Raw genomic sequence first — 19891 nt, forward strand, 5'->3', positions numbered from 1 at the left:
TATTGTTTATTTTTTCAATTACTTTTGTATCAATTATTGCCTTAATAATTACGTCATATCCATATAATGTTAAGAACGTTTTTAATAATATATAATGACAGTATTCTTTTTACTAATTATGGCTATATGTTATTATTAATAATTATTGTATTAATATCTTGCCGATTATATTAAGTAAAGTAAATTCTAAAGGATTAAAATAATAGCACAAAAGGGCATTATATTTTACAAAAACGAAATCAAGTATGACTTTGGGATATATTTCTGTACATTATACACAAAATAATATACTCAAAAAAATCTATGAATAAAAACGGGGATATAGTTATTAACAATTTTCTTTATAGACAAAACTTCTTGGATAAAATGCACTTCTGTCAAAAGTTCTTCTAGTATTTGAAATGGCTGTTGCATCCTGAAATGCAGTTCCGGAATGGTCATTAAAGTTTCCCTTGGTTCAGTTGTGATCTCCTCGATACACTCACAAGGATATCTTTACATATTAGATTGAATTAGACATAACTTCAACAACCACTCATATTTTTTCGCAATGTTTGCTAATGCAGTGTCAAAAGGGGAAAATATAATTTGAGTAATAAAAATGGAAAGAAACTGATAGATAGAGAGAGTACTAAGAGAGGGAATTCAACTAAACGTTGTTACCGTTGTATTATATCATTGTCAACGATGTTAAACCTACGGAAATCGAAATAAAACTAACATAAGCAGTATAAATGAGCATGAAACTACTAAGAACATTATTTCAATTATATAATGAAGGCTAATCTAATATATGGCTATAATCCCGCCCATTACCATACCTCGCTGTTGGCTTCTACTTTTGTCATAGCAATATTGCGCTTGGGGAACGAATAATTCATTAGAACTAAACCCAGTGCGCCGCGTCGCAGCTACTCGGACGGACCGCAGAAGGAGCATTGAAAAAATACAACACCGGACAAGTTAAATGGCGCAAGCTCATGCCCTGTCACACTAAATCTGTCACCGAAATGACATAATGTCTCACTGACAGCGGCTACAACGCTGAGAGATGGAAAAAAGCCGGACACAGACTGCGCATTCGTTCGTGTGGTGGTAGTTGGACGCCGGCCATCTGGCGCTGGTCTCAACTGACACCCATAGCATACGTATCTTTCAATTAGATAATTAAGAAAGTCGCTCCGCACATTTCTATCATCTGAAGATCTGTCTGATATTTTATGAAGATCAACTGATAATCCTCGTCGATTATCGTTTTTTTTTCTCAGATTCGTGTCCAGTATGGTACTCTGATTTAAATCTCAAAAATTAGTAGTATAGACTTAAATTACTTAATAGATAATTCTCATTAATATAAACTGAATTGTATCAACATTTCCAATCTTCTTCACTCCCACAGATCGTCTTATTGCTTTGGTAAGAAATTAAGTTGCTGGAACATGTACATATTGGTGAAGATACTCATTGATTTCATTCCAATTTCTGAGTGTAAGTGTGCATCGATAAACATTAACAATCGATAAACTATTGTGGGTTCTTTTATTTAGATATATTTTTTAATTGTTTACTTCTATTAAATGATTTTATTAACTTTTTCGATATTTCGAATTAATTAATACACCAGCATTTAAAAAATGGGTAAAATAATTAAGATTCTCAAAACCGGTAAAAATTAGAAAAGACTCTACTGGCCTAAAAGTTTATAGTAATCACAAAAGTATTTGATAAACTGTACATTGAGAGAGGCTCAGAACATCAATTTGGGTTTCATAATAAGTAGAGAACTATGGATTGGTATCAAATATATACAGACCTAAATGCTAATAAATATTGCTTGGCTGCATTCGTAGATATATTCAGGATTTTTCATAAAATTTAGCACACAGGTCTACAAATCTGCACATTCAGAAACTCACATCTTATTTTATAGATAGACAGTGTACTATAAAATAAGATGATGATGTGTTAGTCTTTATTATTTCAAAAGTGTGTCAGTGTAACCAAAGGTATTTGTCGCTAATCAGGTAAATGTGAGTGATAACACTAAAAACAGTAAATTAAAATGTTTACTCCCTTTCACTCTGATTAATGGACATATATAGATTTTAGACAAATATATAAAATGAAATATTTCACATAGATGGTTTCACTTACTAAAATGATATTCTACATGACATGTATGTCACAATATTTGTCACAAGAATTACTTATTGCCTATTGAGTAACTTTATCCACTGAAGGAAGAACAAGTTATGTTACTTTAGAATTTCAAATTTAATGGTTTAAGTTTAAACATAGTATTCATAGAAGATTATTAAAATATTTATCTTTTTTAATAAAATTTTATAAATATAATATGAAGTGGGCGAAAGGTTTTCATCAAATTATCAAGGCAATATTTACAAATTATGAAAATGTATTTAAAAAATATCAAAGATTATGACAAAATGCCAAAATCCTGACGTTATGGCAAGCAGGTTTTGTCAAACTTGGACTGAGAATAATCTCAAATACGTTTACTACTGACTTTAGCTGCTGTTATATCCTTACAAATATACTGTATTATGTTAGTTTCTATAGTTTTAGTTTTTTTAGTATATACACAGTACATATATATACAGTTTTTTCATAATATAATACTTGTATATTATATAAAATATGCCTAAACTTGAGATATGAACAAACTCCATAAAATTAAGAGATAATATTACAGATAACTGATTTCTAATGTTCATAGTCCGATGATTTCAACCCTTTTTTTACTTTTATCTGATCGTATATGTACATTGCGAGCATTTTTTTGATTAAAAGCCGGAAATTCATTATGAAGAAAATGATTAGTTCTCAACAGAATAAAGCAATGTTTGATTAAGAAAATTAGAACGACCTCTTTTTTTTCTTCCTTCTCAGAAACAATTAGCGTTTCAATTTAATTCAGAATTAATTAAAATAATGGATTAAAATCGAGAAACTGTTGGTTTTTGTAATTAATAATAATAATATACGGCTAATAACTATATTTCAAAATATCCAGTAATATGGGTTTTATTTTGTTCTGTTGGTAACTAGCCGGCAAAACGGATTGCCATCTAAAAATGTTAAATGCTAAATTGAGGTTTCTAGGCAATAAATTATTTCTGATGTTTTCTTTTTCTGTTTGTTGCAGTTTAATCATTGATAATAGCATGATTACGATGGAGTGCCAACCAGGGGGCCACGGTGGACACCTGGGGCACTCCATGATGTTGGATCCCACTGGTTCGATGCATCAGCCCGATCAGGACCACAAGAAGAAGCGTAAGTTAACATTTTTTCATTAAATAATATCTTAATACTCTTTTATTTTTACATGAAATAAATCCGTATAAAATATGTGTTGATTTCTTAGTATCACTTTCCTGCAGGCAGAACTGGGTAAAATACATTATGTTCTTTAATTAAAATAGAAATTACAAAATACAGTGAGATGTTAAGTTATGTATATCGAATAGAACCAGTCTAGTCTAGCCTATCAATCGATAAAACAAAAATTTCCTTTCATTCAGACAAACAGCGTCTACAGCTTCTGATGAGGACAAACTTGTGTTATATTCTATGAACATATTTTTATATTTGGACAGTGTTCAACGATTGTATACTAGCTAGTTCTAATTTAAACTCTATGGTTGATCACAAGTGGGTAGAAGCTTGCCTTATTCGCAATTGTTACCCTGAATGTAATCTAAAACTGCAGCCAGTGGTTTCAATACTTTGACGAAATTTCTCCAAGTATTCAAGTTCTATGGCACTATAGAATAGTTAGAGAGTTCAATCTTGTGAAATTCGGATATATTAACCGATATCCAAAATAGCTTTTTATGACTTCTGTCGATTTGAACTGAATGAAAAAAGGGAATTACAAATAAGAAATATATATCTGTATTTCACTTGCATATTTTAATTACAAGTTCATTCAAATACTACCCAACCCGGCCTGTATCATATATTAAATATAGTTCTAATACTGACATCAATATTGAGACAATATATGATCTACAAATTCTGTTCGATATTTTCCTTCGATTTGTATCATCAATATATTTTTGTTGGCGTAGCATAATCACAGAACAAGCAGTTAACGCTGATGAATATTTGTTTTGATCTCGTATCCTAAAAAAGTCAACCCTCGCAGCATAATCATGATGACAATAAATCAAAAACAAGAGCAGCATCGCCTGAAGATGAGACTTACGCGGCCCTTTTTCATCCAGAGAACAACTTATTTCATAGTAATTTTATACAAAATACGAAAAAACTTACACATGCCGCCTTGATTTATATTCGATACTACTTTGTGACATTAAACAAAAAATATATGACGTGTTATTTAGTTATTAATCGGATATCGAAAAAGTACTGATTCTGACATTAAAATATGATTGAGTTTAATAAGTAGGTATAAAAGCGTCCTCTAGTTATTTACGATCCAACGTATAGAGTTGTCAAACTATTATATTACATAATAAATGTGTTTAAAGTTATAACATTACTGTAAATATCAATATCGCTGGTGGAAGTTAGAACATTTATATGAATCCTAAATTAACTAGCGCAGATATTTATGTTTATGTTGTATATTCGTATAAACATTTTGATTCTTCCATACAATAATTCCATACAATTTAAGTAAAAACATATTGTATTTTTCTTTAAATAGTGCTACTGAAAATAATCTGTTCCTTCTAGCATATCTTGTGTGATTAGTTTTGTTATTCTTCCCTTTTTAAGAAGTTTTAGAGTCCACTGTTAGCTGAACTTTCAATTGATATTACGTATCTAAATGATATACCAGCACCGAAAAACTATTTATTTTGTAATAGCATACAAAAGCAACATGTACAACGTAAAAAGGAGTGTATTTAATCTTCAATTTTGTAATACATCGCATGCTATGAAAGCGGTAATTGATCCTTTCTGAGTGTACCATATGAGTTACAGAAAATTACAACGATCTATTAAAACGGTCCGGCCAGTATCGATTGTAAATATATTAAATTGATCCAGAATTGGTATTATAAGCGAGATTACAGTGGTAATGCGTGGGTATTGGTTTTGTTTTTGAGCGGTGGTGATTTACTGGAGGGTCATGGTTATTATAGGGCGGCGTAATATTTGATCAAAAATCGTTTATTATTCTTAATTAATTATGTTATTATATATGAGTTTTAATACAAATTATAGAGATATTGAAAAAATCTTTAATAACATTATTTATGTTACAATAAAAATTATATAAGGTCCGGTATTTAATCATAAAGGATAAAGTCAAAATATTATCTATATTTAAATTACTACGAAAAATAAAATTTGTCGACTGTCGAAACATATTATAAGAATTATTGTCAATGTTAATATGTGAGATATAGAAACAATATAAAATGGATTCTAGATAATTATAGAGAATCATAATAGGTTAAAAAATTATTAAAAGTAAAATATCCCTTGTAATTTTTCGTAATGTGCTAACATTAGTTAATATGTTCATTAAAATTAATATTAAAGTAAACTAATTAAATATATGGTCCATATTGATGTTTCAGCTACAGTAGTATTATAATAGTAATAATATTAATTGCTAAAATAGTATTCTGAATAATCTGAAGTTTCTCTTTAGCCGATAGGACTTTTTTATTTCAAACAGACTCATAAAAATTAAATTTGAAGCCGCAACGCAGAACATTTTCCGACTTTCATATCATACAATAAAGTTAAATTATTGAGGGGTGTTTTTCTTACTATCTATTATAATAATATAGTAAATTAACACTAATAAGCTATTGGTTTGTTTATTTGGTCTTCATTTGTTGTTTAACTTTCTTCTTATATTATCTCTACGATAAATACTTTCGGATTCGTAATACAATTATTGGTTTTAATAAGCACTAAGTTTTACTTATAACTTCACTGGACTAGATTAAATGGTTTTGATCTCTTTAGTCTTCTGACTTTGCCATCATTATGTAAGTGCATGTCTTTCTACCTATGAAGCAGCAACAATACCGTGTATCACGATCACGATCAAATGAAATCAATAAGTACTGATTTATTTTGATATTTTTTTTATTCATTTTGATACGTCATCCTTCTGTTCATATATATATATATATATATATATATATATATATATATATATATATATATATAATTATATATATAAATACCATTCGTTACATACTTTGGTATCGTACTCACATTGGTCAAAGATCAACAGGTCAATTACAACAACACCAATTTCCAATAGTTTATGAGAAAGCTAGAAGTATAACACTACTTCATGTGATCTTCCTATATATCACAAAAACTTATAAAAATGATTTCAAAAATATTAAAATATCTAAATATAGATGAGCTCTCAAAGAAGCCCTGTTGAATAACAGATGTCCATATTGTCTTAGTAAATTAGTGACAAAGAGTATTAAGCTACAATTATATAGGAAATAACATTGTTTTACTATCACTACATAGTATAAAACAAAGTCGCCTTTTCTGTCCCTATATCCCTATGTGCGCTTAAATTTTTAAAACTACGCAACGGATTTTGATGCGGTTTTTTTCAATAGATAGAGTGATTCAAGAGGAAGGTTCATATGCATAATACATGCATAATGTACTAAGGCAACATTGCTAATTTTAGAGGTTTCTAACGTGATGTCGTAAATTAACCTATTTTTTTGGGCTTATTTAGCAATTAGCAAAAACGCTGCCTAACCCTACGAGTTAGATCAAATTAATGTACTACAGTATTGTACACCATAAAAAGGTCTACAAAAAAGTCCGCGATGGTATATGTTTATCTTTTAGGGATAACCCACATTAACCATTTTTATTGTTTACTGTTTACGTGAGAAAATGGCTTATTTACGAAGCTATTTTAAGCAATACGGCATTAATCCTTATCGAATTAAGTACCTTAAATACAGTGTGCAATTAATATAGATCAATATGGTTCCTTACAGCATGTAAATTAAACAAATATTTTCGGAGATATTACAAATTTAAAATTTGCGTTTAAAAATGTGTAATGTAATAAAAATTGTATGAATTTAGATATTCCAAAGATAGCAGGAAATCTTCATAGTAAGTATAGGGGAAGAGGAATTGTTTTACTCCAAATTTAATGCGTGCAGGCCAAGGGCAGTAATGATTGAACCAAAAAGACTGGATCGATTTTAATCATGTTTTCATTGAGTGACATAGGCATATATATTTTATGCCCGTGCAAAGTCGGAGCGGGCCGCTATGTTTTTATATACAACGTTCATATTTTTTCTGTAGTGTATTTAATTTAATATCAGCATTGCACCCGTGCGAAGCCGGGGCGGGTCGCTAGTACGTTAATAATTCTATATTTGTTTATATAATTTACAGTATTTAATTAATTATTTATTATTTATAACATAAAAGAATGATGGTAATATAAATTTATAATTATTTTAATTAACCGTTTTACAGAATTTGTACCAAATAAGAAGAAATAAACAGGAAGTTTCTAAAATCATTTTTTAATTAAAAAAATGAAAACCTCTTAGGTATTTTCAAATCTAATATATATTTCTGAAAACTGTATATATTTTGAAACAATGGTATATTGTTAATTTAGTAAAAAACTTGTCATATGTCATCAAACTCATTTCCTATTTTAACATCATGAAAAAAATAATTACTCTGTCTCTCTGTGGCGGACAAAAAACTAAATAATACGCATGTCAGTATGATCCGGAAAGTAGTACAATTGTAAAAGGCATTCGGTACTTAAAACGCTTTTTCAGCTCATCCATTTGACACGGTCTGATCGAGGAAAAAAAGGCGCTATTTTTACGTAGCCGAATTAGAAACAATTTTCGTCAGACGCCGTATTTCTCTTGATTGAAAATCGACCGATATAGGCGCTGTCCGTATTTTCTACGATACACAAAAACGTCTAGAAAATAATTCTGTTTTAAATTAGTTGGGATGTATGTGAGATTTTTTGATGTAAAGAGAAAATTCTGGGTAAGGCAAATTGCTTTTTTACGTCTGCGATGATTATTTGGTTTTGCGGCAAAAGATTCGTGGTGTTAAATTGTGAGTCGTTGTGTCGATGCAAAGGGTCTTAAATCACCAGAAAATTAAACGACTGAAAAAATCTATATACCAATGACTTATGTTACTGCAAAATTACAATGGGACGTAATCCGTTTCTATTCGAATATCGTTCGAAATTTGAGTTTGAAATCAATAAGTTTTAGAATTTAAAATGGAATCATAATTTTTTATGAGATATTCTAAAAACTCATTACTTATGATTGAACATTCTATAATAAGGTGTCGAGCCATCATTATCTTGTAAAAGAGCTGCAATTCTTGGCCCAATAGATTCGTAAAGTATCTGAATAGTTTTCAAGAGAATGTTGTACCATTCTTCTAAACAAATATTCGAAGACTATTCGCTCACTGCTCTAAAGATCCCCATAAAGGCTCAATTTTGTTGAAGTCAGGAGATTGTTCTAGGCTAGGGAAGATGACTGAACCAAGACTGAACTCGTATTGTATGATGGACGCATTATCATCTTGGAATATGGCAATATTTAGAATCACTATGCTAGTCATAATAAGAACTTCATCGTTGACCCTTTATGTTGTAGGAATCAGACGGACAGTGTCCTATCCATCGGACCAATATCACATTCTTCCAACCATCAAATGTCCAAGTTTTATGATCATCGCACCTCTTGTTGCGCCGCTTAGATTTTCATACACACCCATACAGAACCAACAATTGGCCCTCATTCGAAATCAGAGAGATCATGTATTTTATCTATTGCTTGAATTAACGATCTGAAAAAAAGCGTGTATTATGCGCTACTGAAATATAACTTGAACATCTGGCATGAAAACTAAGCAACAAATACGCTCCGCATTATCTACACAGAATCTCTATCTTTGGTAGTTTTTAAAATACTGTTAAGAAAATCAAAAGCTTCAAATTACACACAAACTTCGACCTCACCGTTTTTAAATGCAATTCATGTATGTCAACGAAACGATATACTCGAACTGGTTCTTTGGCTGCATAAAATAGCCATAAGTCTGACGGGACTGAATCAAACCAATATGGCAATTCGGTTTTATGAGTTTGAGTTTTGGGTTTTACTGATTTTGACCACACTTGTATTCGATACGTTGTCATGACTTAAATATATAGACATATAAAGGCAAATTAACAATATTTTTTATGTTTTATTTTTTACTTAAATTAGTTGATGTTGGAATCACAACTATCAGAAGACTTTCTGATAAAATTTTTATTGTTATTCAATTTAGTAGTGTAACTTGTTGGTTGGTTTGTCAGGTCTTCAAATTCAGGAAATTGTCCGCTGCTATATTAGCACAAAACCAATATATGTTTTTCTAAGAATATTGAATTCAGAGAAGTGTATTAATCCATAATTAAGAAGTACTTTGTTTGAGGAATAATTAAAAAAAGTAATTTATATAGATATCTTATACAAATATGTATTGTAGTTGACGAGATAGATATCTAAAGTTCATTTATGAAATTGTCAACCCTTGCCTGCCTATTACCATAACTGAGATGATCATTTGTTGACAAACTTTTGACACCTACTTATAAACACTGACAAAACATTGATTACTCAGCAAACTTGAACAGAGTCTTTTTAATATCCTGTTAATAATAGTATTTAAAATCTCTTTTGTAGCTGATGGATGAGCAGATATGAGGGGTATTTATATCTTGAGTATTGGCTATATTAAATATTGTGAGACCCCGTATGATATTTCTAATTACAAGTAACTATAACCACCCCCGGAAAGTATCCTAGTTTAAGTTCAACTTGTCTTGTTTCTAGTGAATTTGAAAACATCATTGTGCTATAATATTTCACGACTTTCTACGTGAAATATCAAGACAGGTGCATCGATAAACTTATTATGACTTTTGGCGATGAAACTTCTATCATTGGTCACTGTAAAACATAGGTATAATGAATTTAATCTAGGACACGGTTCGTCCAAAATCAGTTGTTGTGCCACAAAACATTGGTGCTGTGCACCTAATGATATTGCACGATCCTCATGTGGCTTATGATGAGATTCATCTTAATTAATATGACGAATCAATCAAACGTATTGTAATAGGAGTACATTGTAGAGTCCGTGGTAGAGAAGGTGTTACGAAGATTCAAATGAGTGCAAAATTATCTTGATCATTATAGAGAATACCTCGAAAAACTTTTATTAATAAATTAAGGCGTTTTCATTATGAGGCTCAAAATATGCTATTCTGTTACTATTTTTCCTATAATATAGTTAATATAACAATCCAAAAAAACCCTTTAAATACCATTATTATCTACGTTTTTATTAATACTGCATCGTGGATAAAATGGTATCTAGAACGCTGCTCACTAGTTTAATCATCGTTTACGAGCACTAGTTAATCTAACCTAACTTTCGGAGAAGCGGAACAAAAAGAAAGCAACCAAGCGAACAATAAAGGTCGAAAAGAGAGGCTCGCCGAAACGGACACTGTTTTATCTATGCATAATAACACGCTTCGTCAAAATGTAATAGCGAACCAATCGAGGGGGTCGAGGGGTGGGGTCGATACACGATGTCCTCCGAAAAAATTTTGATTGAGTTATTTTTGGACGCACTGTTTTAAATTAACGGCGTCGGCGTTTGACGTTTTCGAGCGCGGCCGACTCGATAATTTTTTTGATCCCAACGATTGCGCCGGGATAATCTCCGACTTATACAGGGTGGATCAAATTAATACGTATCGGTTTAACACATCAGCTGAAAAGTCCCGAGCCTCGCACATAGGTGGGGCCAGTTTCATTGAATTTGCTATTGAAATTACTAACCTTCGAAAGAAAGCTGTTAAAATTTCATGATATTCTACTCATAAGTTTGTGAGTTATTGAGCTAATAGTGACATTACTTCTATTATTTTCAAAACAATGGATCAGAAACAATTTCTAGTTTTAATTTTACTTTGCACCTTGATGAGACAAATACAGTTCAAGCGAAGCAATGGCTTGACTACGATCCATCAGAAACAATAACAAAACATTGGTTTGCAGGCTTCAGATGTGGTTGTAGAGACACCGATGATGCAGAACGGAGTGGACGACCTAATGTGGTGTTAACAACAGAACACATTCAGCACAATCATTTTGAATGATGACAAAAAGTGATGTTGCGTGAGTTAGATAACATCGTAAAGATATTAAAAGAACGTGTTGGTTTTATATTGCATGAGTATTTGACTATGATAAAGCTCTGTTCAATGTGAGTGCCGATTTTGCTCACTGTTGACCAAAAACAAGAACTTGTTAATAACTGAGATTAGTGTTTGGCCATGCTTGAATTTTTGTGTCAATATGCGACAATGGATGAAACATGGATCTATCACTTCACTCCGAAATCAAAACAATCGTCATCTGAGTGAACAGCGTGAACAGAACTGTCGACAGACCTATTTTGAGGCAAAAGATAAATCTTTCTACAAAAGTGGCATTGAAATGTTAGAGCGACACCTGAATGATTGTGTGGCTCTTGATGAAGATTGCGTTGATGAATAAAGCTAATTTTAAACAAAGAAAACGCGTTCTTTTTGTTACGTCCAGGAATTTTCAATCCTTGTGTTATTTCCATTAACTTTGTGACAAAATAATGTCGAGATTTATTGACGACAACGTTGTTTTTTCAGGAGATGGAGGATCGCACGTCGCTTCTTCTTCTAGTGATGGTGAGTGATACATTTATAGTACAAATTAAGTTTTTTTTAATTCGCCCTGTATAGGTATCGATCTCGATTTATACTTGGAGGTTTAAAAAAAGTTTATATTGGTATTAATAATATTAATAGTTTTACTTCCTTCTATTTTATCTAGCGATCGCCCTGTGGTCGAAATTCGACCACAACTATTTAGGTTAATCATGCTTCTCTGATAATAGAGAATAGCGTATTACTAAAACTCCTTTTCGCAATTTTTTTAATATCAATCAGGCACAGAAAAGTACCTGATAGCTAACAGTAATTAAAATCACAAATATCTGTGTATTAAATCATATTAAAATGCATGCAAACTATCGCAAGAACTAACACTCACTTATATTTTTAAATAGCATTTTATTAAATCTAATTTTCATTAAGTTATATATAAATAATAAATAAGTGTAAAATACTACACCACTGTACATTAAAACAAAGTTGCACAAGTGACATTATTTTCAGATACGTAACAACTTCATTGTATCAAATAAAAGTATATGATCTGTCTATACTTTTATATTGTCAATATAAATATGGAATAATATATGCAGTAATACCTGCTTGTATATTAAAATTATAACGAAAACCATTATATAATTAATTTTTTACAATGTAGAACTGGGCAAGAATTTAGGGAAGGGAAGGGAATTTATTTACAATCATTAAACAGACTATTGAATATTCATATCTTAGGTCTATAAACTAAATAATCAAAATATTTTATACAAGGTTCAAGTAATAAAATATCATATAGTCACACAATGTTAAAGATCTTAATATTTGTAATATAAATGCTTTAGAATGTTCGCAAAATTGCTGTTAATAATTCACAATTTCTTCCTTTTTTCCCACGTATTCTATCTAGGTAAATTAACTGTTGTAACTGTTATTTGTCACCTAAAATATATATTGCAAAAGCAATAAAGACAGCAGGCTGATTAAAATAATAATTTATTTACGCAAATTTTTAAATAAAATTGCATCATTCTTTGCTTAATTTTTCCACTATTCAATCTGCCTCTTGTACATAACTCATGGTTAATTTGTAATTAACAGTATATATGAATAAAATTTACTGAAAAATATTAACAGCCTTTAAAATTAACTCTAGTAAAATGATATACTAGGTCTCCAAATCCACATCAATTACTGTCAGTTCTTAACCAAGAACTACTTTTCTTAGCTCTTTTCTATTAATCATTTATCAAAAATTGATTTCGAAACTCTAAATATCGTATAAACAGAGTAGAGGTTTTGTTATTCTCGAATTTTGCTAATCTATGTTGGGATATGTTGGGTTTTTCTTTCGTAGCTATATAGAGTTTGCAATAAAGTTAATAAAGATTAATAATAATTAAATAAGACTCATTAATTTCTTCTGTCTATCAAAAATATAAAATATAATTTTACTTCATCATACTATTCTTAATCGTTTTTTATTCAAACTTGGCATAGATCTTTAATACTTCCAGCTATACAACGCTATTCACTAATTAGAATATATTTCAATTACCGTAGGATATTAATTTTTGCATTAAAAGGTCATATATTATAGTATAAATCATAATTATAACATTAATGAGTAAAGAAATCCAGAAAATGTTGAAAGTATATTCTTATCATTATTTTTAGTTTCAAATAGTTTATTCAATTCAATAATGCCAATGTTTCAATTCAAAATACTTTCAAAGTTCATTTGTTGTTAAATTTAGAGTTACATTCTCTGAGGTCTGGAGCAATTCATTCTAACAAGCATAATTTCCAAGGTTTCTTATTCGAGATTGGACCATAAACTAATAATCGAATTTCAATTGATATTGAAGAAATTGTCTACTTGGACAATCCCTAACATAAAAAGTCATTCATAACGAGAGACAAACCAATATCATATATTGATTGTTCATATTTTCAAAGGTTTAAAGTCTTAACGAGGACAGTCACTGAACCTCAAAAACAATAATGAGCCTAGAACGCAAGTCAAACCCACAACGATCACCTCAGTAAGTGTTAGTTCTATAAACGAAAGAACAGAATATAGTTAGCAATATTCTGATGATAAAAAATCATTATTTATAACAAAAATCTTTAAAAATTGAACTAGATATCTAATATCTTGTGCTAGTTCGAAAATTGTTTACTAAACTATTAAAACGAAACAGCTTAGTACACAAAGTCAGATTACAGCGATTAAGCAAACTTATTTATGGTAAATATCCAGAAATATCAAAGGACATATCTCTCTTAAACGGTACGCATTATATGCGTTGGTAAATTTTATGGGTACAATTATGCAAGATTTCCCGTAATTAAATTTCAGATAGACCACAATAAATTCAACTTTATTTCAAAACGTATGCACACACTGCCTTACGCTAATTGTTTTATAATAAAATTACGACAATATATATGTCGGAATTGGCTTTGCCGGGTAAGTTATTATGATTTTGTCGGGCCATAAACCTAGCAACTAACCCGGTGAAAATCCTCGTGTTTTATTATATATTGCTGGCGAGATCTTTCGTTAAAACCAGATAGGTGCACGTCATACAGTTTTCTATTGAGTCAAGATAAATGTAATAGTGTGTACATTTATTCACATTTTTTCTTTATACTTTTACTACACTCAAAACAAAAATGTTTATGTCTGCAATAAATTATGACTTATGTAAATGTAGCACATAAAATTGATTTAATTAATTTTTAATAATTTAATAATTTTAACAATATAATTTGTTAACATTCAAATTATAACAAGAGCTTAATATATGATAGGGATATCAAGTGTTACGTTAAAAATCACTTTGGAGCACTTCTACAAATTTGTTTCTTGTTGTTTGTGTCAATCTAACAAATAATCAGTTACAGTCACATAATTATTAGTGTTAATAGCAGAACCATCAAAGTAATAGGCTTATCTAGCTGACACCTGCGAACTGACATATTCTAAAAACCAAAGCTTAATACATTATTCTAAGTCAGACTATTTTATGAGGAAATTTGTTTATTCTTAATATTCAATTTTAGACAATAATAATGTTTATATTAATAACAATTAAGTGGCCATATTAAAATTAGATAAGATTATATATAAGGAATAATAATGAAGAATTTTTAACTATGGTCCACTTTTTTTTTCTTTACTCTCTTACTACAGAAAAATACACTTATACGTTTATACGTTATATATACGTTAATGTGTAACATTTATACAAAAAATAACGTTTAGGTCTGTAATGAATTATGGCATATGTACTACATTAACAATACAATTTGTTAACATTCAAATTATAACACGAGCTCAATATATGATAGGGATTTCAAGTGTCACGTTAAAAATCACTTTGGAGCACTGTGTCAATCCAACAAATAATCAGTTACAGTCACATAATTATTAGTGTTAGTAGCAGAACCATCAAAGTAATAGGCTTATCTAGCTGACACCTGCAAACTGACATATTCTAAAAACCAAAGCTTAATACATTATTTTAAGTCAGACTATTTTGTGCGGAAATTTGATTATTCTTAATATTCTATTTTAGACAATAATATATTTATATTTATATTAATATGTTTATATTAATAACAATTAAGTGGCCATATTAAAATTAGATAAGATTATATATAAGGAATAATAATGAAGAATTTTTAACTATTGTCCACATTTTTTTTGCTTTACTCTCTTACTATAGAAAAATACACTTATACGTTTGTGCGTTATATATATATACGTTAATGTGTAACATTTATACAAAAAATAACGTTTAGGTCTGTAATGAATTATGGCATATGTACTATATTAATAATACTATTTGTTAACATTAAAATTATAACAAGAGCTCAACATATGATAGAGATATCAAGTGTTACGTTAAAAATCACTTTAAAGCACTTCTTCTTGCTGAACAATCATCTTGTGTCCTGATGCCCCATGACGATTTATTTTTTTAATCCCAAATTTCTTGTCGTTTGTGTAAATTTAACAAATAATCAGTCACAGTCACATAATTATTAGTATTAATAACAGAACCATCAAACTAATAGGCTTATCTAGCTGACACTTGCAAATTGACATATTCTAAATACTAAAGCTTAATACCTTATTTTGAGTCAGACTTTTTTCTAAAGATATTTGATTATGCTTAATATTAAATTTTAGACAATAATACATTTATATTTCATAATCTAGTGTCATTAAGGTAAGCAATATAATCATTAATAACAATTATGTGGCTCTATTAAATAAAGATAGGATTATATGCTAAGAAAAATGTTGAAGAATCTTTTACTATGGTCCACTTTTTTTTTATTATCTTACTACAGAAAAATTCATTTATACGTTTATACGTTATTTATAGATATATACAAAAAATACGCTCATGTCTGTAATAAATTATGGCCTATGTATTATGGACATTAATAATATGATTTGTTATATTTACACGTTCAACAGGAGTTCTACATATGATAGAGATATCAATTGTTATAGTGCAAATCACCTTGTAGCACTAAGCAATCATTTTTTGTTTAGTGTTTATCTCAAAAGCATCAATTATAATCAACACCACTCGCATGATGGTTTCTTTTTGGCTGGTTGGGATCTCAAATGTTTCTTCTTGTTTGTATAAAACGACCAAATATGTTGAAGTATATTTATCTATGTTCTAATATCTCTCTCTTCTCAAGAAATTACATTAATTATATACATATATATATATATATATATATATATATATATTAGAGGAATAATGCTACGGGCTACCGTACATGCCAAGCCTATGGCCAGTGTGCGAAAAGGTTGGAGCCGGTACGCATAACACGAATTGGTTAATTTATAGCTAGTGCATATTTCAAACTGTCACTTATACCAATAAATATGGAATTGCCACTTTCGTACTACCTTCTGATTGGTCAACTTGTTCGAAACTTGGTGGGCGACCAGATACTGCAATGATTTCGATGTCTGTGAATTATGATCGTCCGGGAGAAAGTTTTCACTGATGACTTATGGTTTTTCAAAGCTTATTTGGCGCGCATATTACGATTTACTAGATATTCGGTTCTTATTTCTCACATACACTTCGAAGAACTCGAAAATATTAATATAAATTCGCCAGCGCGTCGCTTCTTCCTGTAGGGGACTCATAAAGGTGCGTAACCTCGACTACCAGTGTGTTATCTGATCGCCATCTTGAACATCGTGTTCTCAGGCTAATTATTGAACAAATGTGGTGTTGCTATAGGCAGTCGAGATCATACATTTCGCTGTAGTGGTCGCTTGATACAACCAGGAAGTGCGATATTTATTCTTTTACTCTTCTTTAGTTACATATGTTCTTTCTGTGTTTAGGGCTGGTATGAATTCAAGATTAATTAGTTTTAAATAGACCTGATCTTTTTTTAGAAACACTGTAACAAATATTAGGTATAAAAATATATAAAATAATTAGATATAATTTATACTATACAAATCGGACATTAGAATATTATATTCACATATAATAAATATCACACGTCTAACTATAATTAAAGTTCTTCTTTTATTTATAAACAATTATATTCTAAAGGTTCTTAATAAAAGGAAGAATGAAAACGTTGATGAGATTTTCATATAGAAAATATTTAAATGACTAAAAATCACCATGATCATCCTAAAAATCTTTCTATTTGAATCACACGACAACAACCATTGAAGAATCTATTAAATTCAGGTTTAATTACGACCAATCACTGGTTGACAATTAAAAAGATCATTCTACTAGCAACGACTTTATCAATAAACGCCTCATTTAAGTCATTCTACAATTCCGTTTAATGAAAAAGCCGTCAATGTGTCACCGGCGTTACGTTCCACTCCATCACAGATAGAACTTTTGCCACTGACACATTGTTAAGGCAGTTTCCAATGCTCGCTTTCGTTTTTTCGCACTAGCCGATGGCTTATGTAATATTCATGGTCGATATGAAGACTGTTTATGTTCTCGTGGATCACTAGCGAGACGGAATTCGCATGGAAGGTTACTCTAATTTTGGTAAATCGTCAATTTACGGTTGTATTTTCAATATTCGACGTTCATAAATCTTCTTATATTTATCAATATACTTTGATTATATTAATATAATGATACTTTTGTGTTATCCTCCAACAAATTCAAGAATTACTTATTTGATATTTTACCGGAAAATATCACATACTACCGACCTGTAAGTTTTCTTCCGATAATCTCGAATTTTTAAAAAATTATATATAAAGAGGCTTAACAATATAATTGAAATAAATACAGATTATCCCGGAACATCAATTTGGGTTTCATAATAAGTACGAGACTATAGAATAAGTGCATAGACTTGTAAACAGAATAGCTATGAATTTAAATGCGAAAAGATACTGTTCAGCTACATTCTTGGGCATATCTTAGGCTTTTAATAAAGTATGGCACACATGGTTAAATTAAATAAGCTCTTCCCTCGTCACATACATGTACAGATAGACATTCACTCTAAAATAAGACAATGAACTCACTAAACTTTATCCAATATATATGTACTGGTCCCGATAATGTATTTCTAAGTCTACTGTGGAAAGATTTATGGACGACACAGCCATTGAAGCGTCTCACGAAAATCGAATAAGATCATTTAAGAGCCTTCTAACACACCTTGATAAAATACAACAGTAGCTGAAGACATAGCGTATATGAAGTCTGCGTAACAGAACATGCTCCCCAGTTACTATCAATAATTGTCAATTTCCCCAAGCCAAGAATGCTAGACATCTTGGCATGCATTTAAACTGACACCTAACCTTGAAGAAGCACATACTTGCTAAACGAACCAATTATATTTTAACCACATCAACTGAATTGGGTTATCGGGTGAAAATCAAAAGTTATCATTAAATAACAAGGTATATAAGTCAATACTTAATACTATTTGGCATTATATGGAGTGCAACTATGCGGTACCGCTAACAGGTCTGAGATATCCGTCATAGAACGCTTCTAAAACAAGATGTCACGTGCCAAAAATTGTTCATTTCTCGTTGATACACAGTAGAGTGTACTGTATGATTTTTTATTTAAGCTACATAGGTTTTGTTGGCCAATTATTAATCATCTGTATTATGGCAGTGTTTCTTTTAACATTATATTGTAAGAAATCACCAGAAACTTAGGAATGTCTGAAAATATTTTTGTCGTTTTTGAAACTTTTTTGTTTGCCATTATAATTAATATGCAAAAAGTTTGCGAAATGCTTGAATTTTGTCGATCACTTCCTGTAAATAAACAAGAAATTGCAAGAAAACAATGTTGGTTATTCGAAACTGCCGCAAAAACTGACACTGTTTACCCAAAGGAAAGTACATAAACTTGACAAACATACTGCGAATAATTCAGCTTTCTATATCGCATTAGCAACAACTTATATACACCATAATAACACTTTCATCAAATCTTTTGCATTCTTTGTTGTGGCTGTTGGCGGGCCGTTCGAGAATTCGCCTCCTGCATCGACAACTATTATCAATAAAATAAGCTATAAATGCGAGTTTGCTTTATATGTGAGTAGATAATGCGTCGAACGTCAAACAATAATGAGATACGATCTTTTCAAAACCACACTGAGTGTTTATTTAAGTTATTTTATCGTTCGATCGGGATTGGGTAATGTTTGCGCTAACCTATTTCATAAATTGTTCGTGCGATTGTTTGAATATACAATATTACATAGAGAAATCGCTTTTATTGCTCTCTAATCAATGAGGGTTACTTATTATACATTCCGTTGACGTTTTATCGTTTGTTTTGATTAGAGGAAGATATATATGTCGAGATGTTGTTGGCTGAATGGTGTAACTTATTCTGTAGTAAATTCATGTCAGAGCATCATCTTTAGTCGAGAACTTAACAAATTTGATGAGAAGTTTTGCATATTTCTGTTTAATTTAAAAAGATATGTAGTTGTGATACTATTGTTGAAGACTTTATTGTGATTACGCTGGAAGCAGTCTTAATCAGGCTAATATATTGAAATTAGAAAACAGAAGTGCAAGAAAATACGAATTGATACGAA

General features: G+C 30.4%; 1 protein-coding gene across 2 annotated transcripts in view; it reads left to right on the forward strand.

Moving 5' to 3' along the window:
* sv (paired box protein shaven) overlaps window positions 1–19891 on the forward strand; it is a 248464-nt gene that overhangs the window by 34119 nt on the left and 194454 nt on the right. For both annotated transcript variants that reach the window (XM_076407160.1, XM_076407158.1), the window contains exons 2-3: window positions 3167–3297; window positions 11756–11794. In XM_076407160.1, the coding sequence (XP_076263275.1) occupies window positions 3186–3297; window positions 11756–11794 (151 nt within the window). In that variant the 5' untranslated portion in view covers window positions 3167–3185. The remainder of the gene's footprint in view (window positions 1–3166; window positions 3298–11755; window positions 11795–19891) is intronic.

This window comes from Rhynchophorus ferrugineus, unplaced genomic scaffold, assembly GCF_030347505.1.
Source record: "Rhynchophorus ferrugineus isolate W39M unplaced genomic scaffold, kcgeb_rfMv2 rfM6, whole genome shotgun sequence".
Taxonomy (NCBI): Eukaryota; Metazoa; Arthropoda; class Insecta; order Coleoptera; family Curculionidae; genus Rhynchophorus; species Rhynchophorus ferrugineus.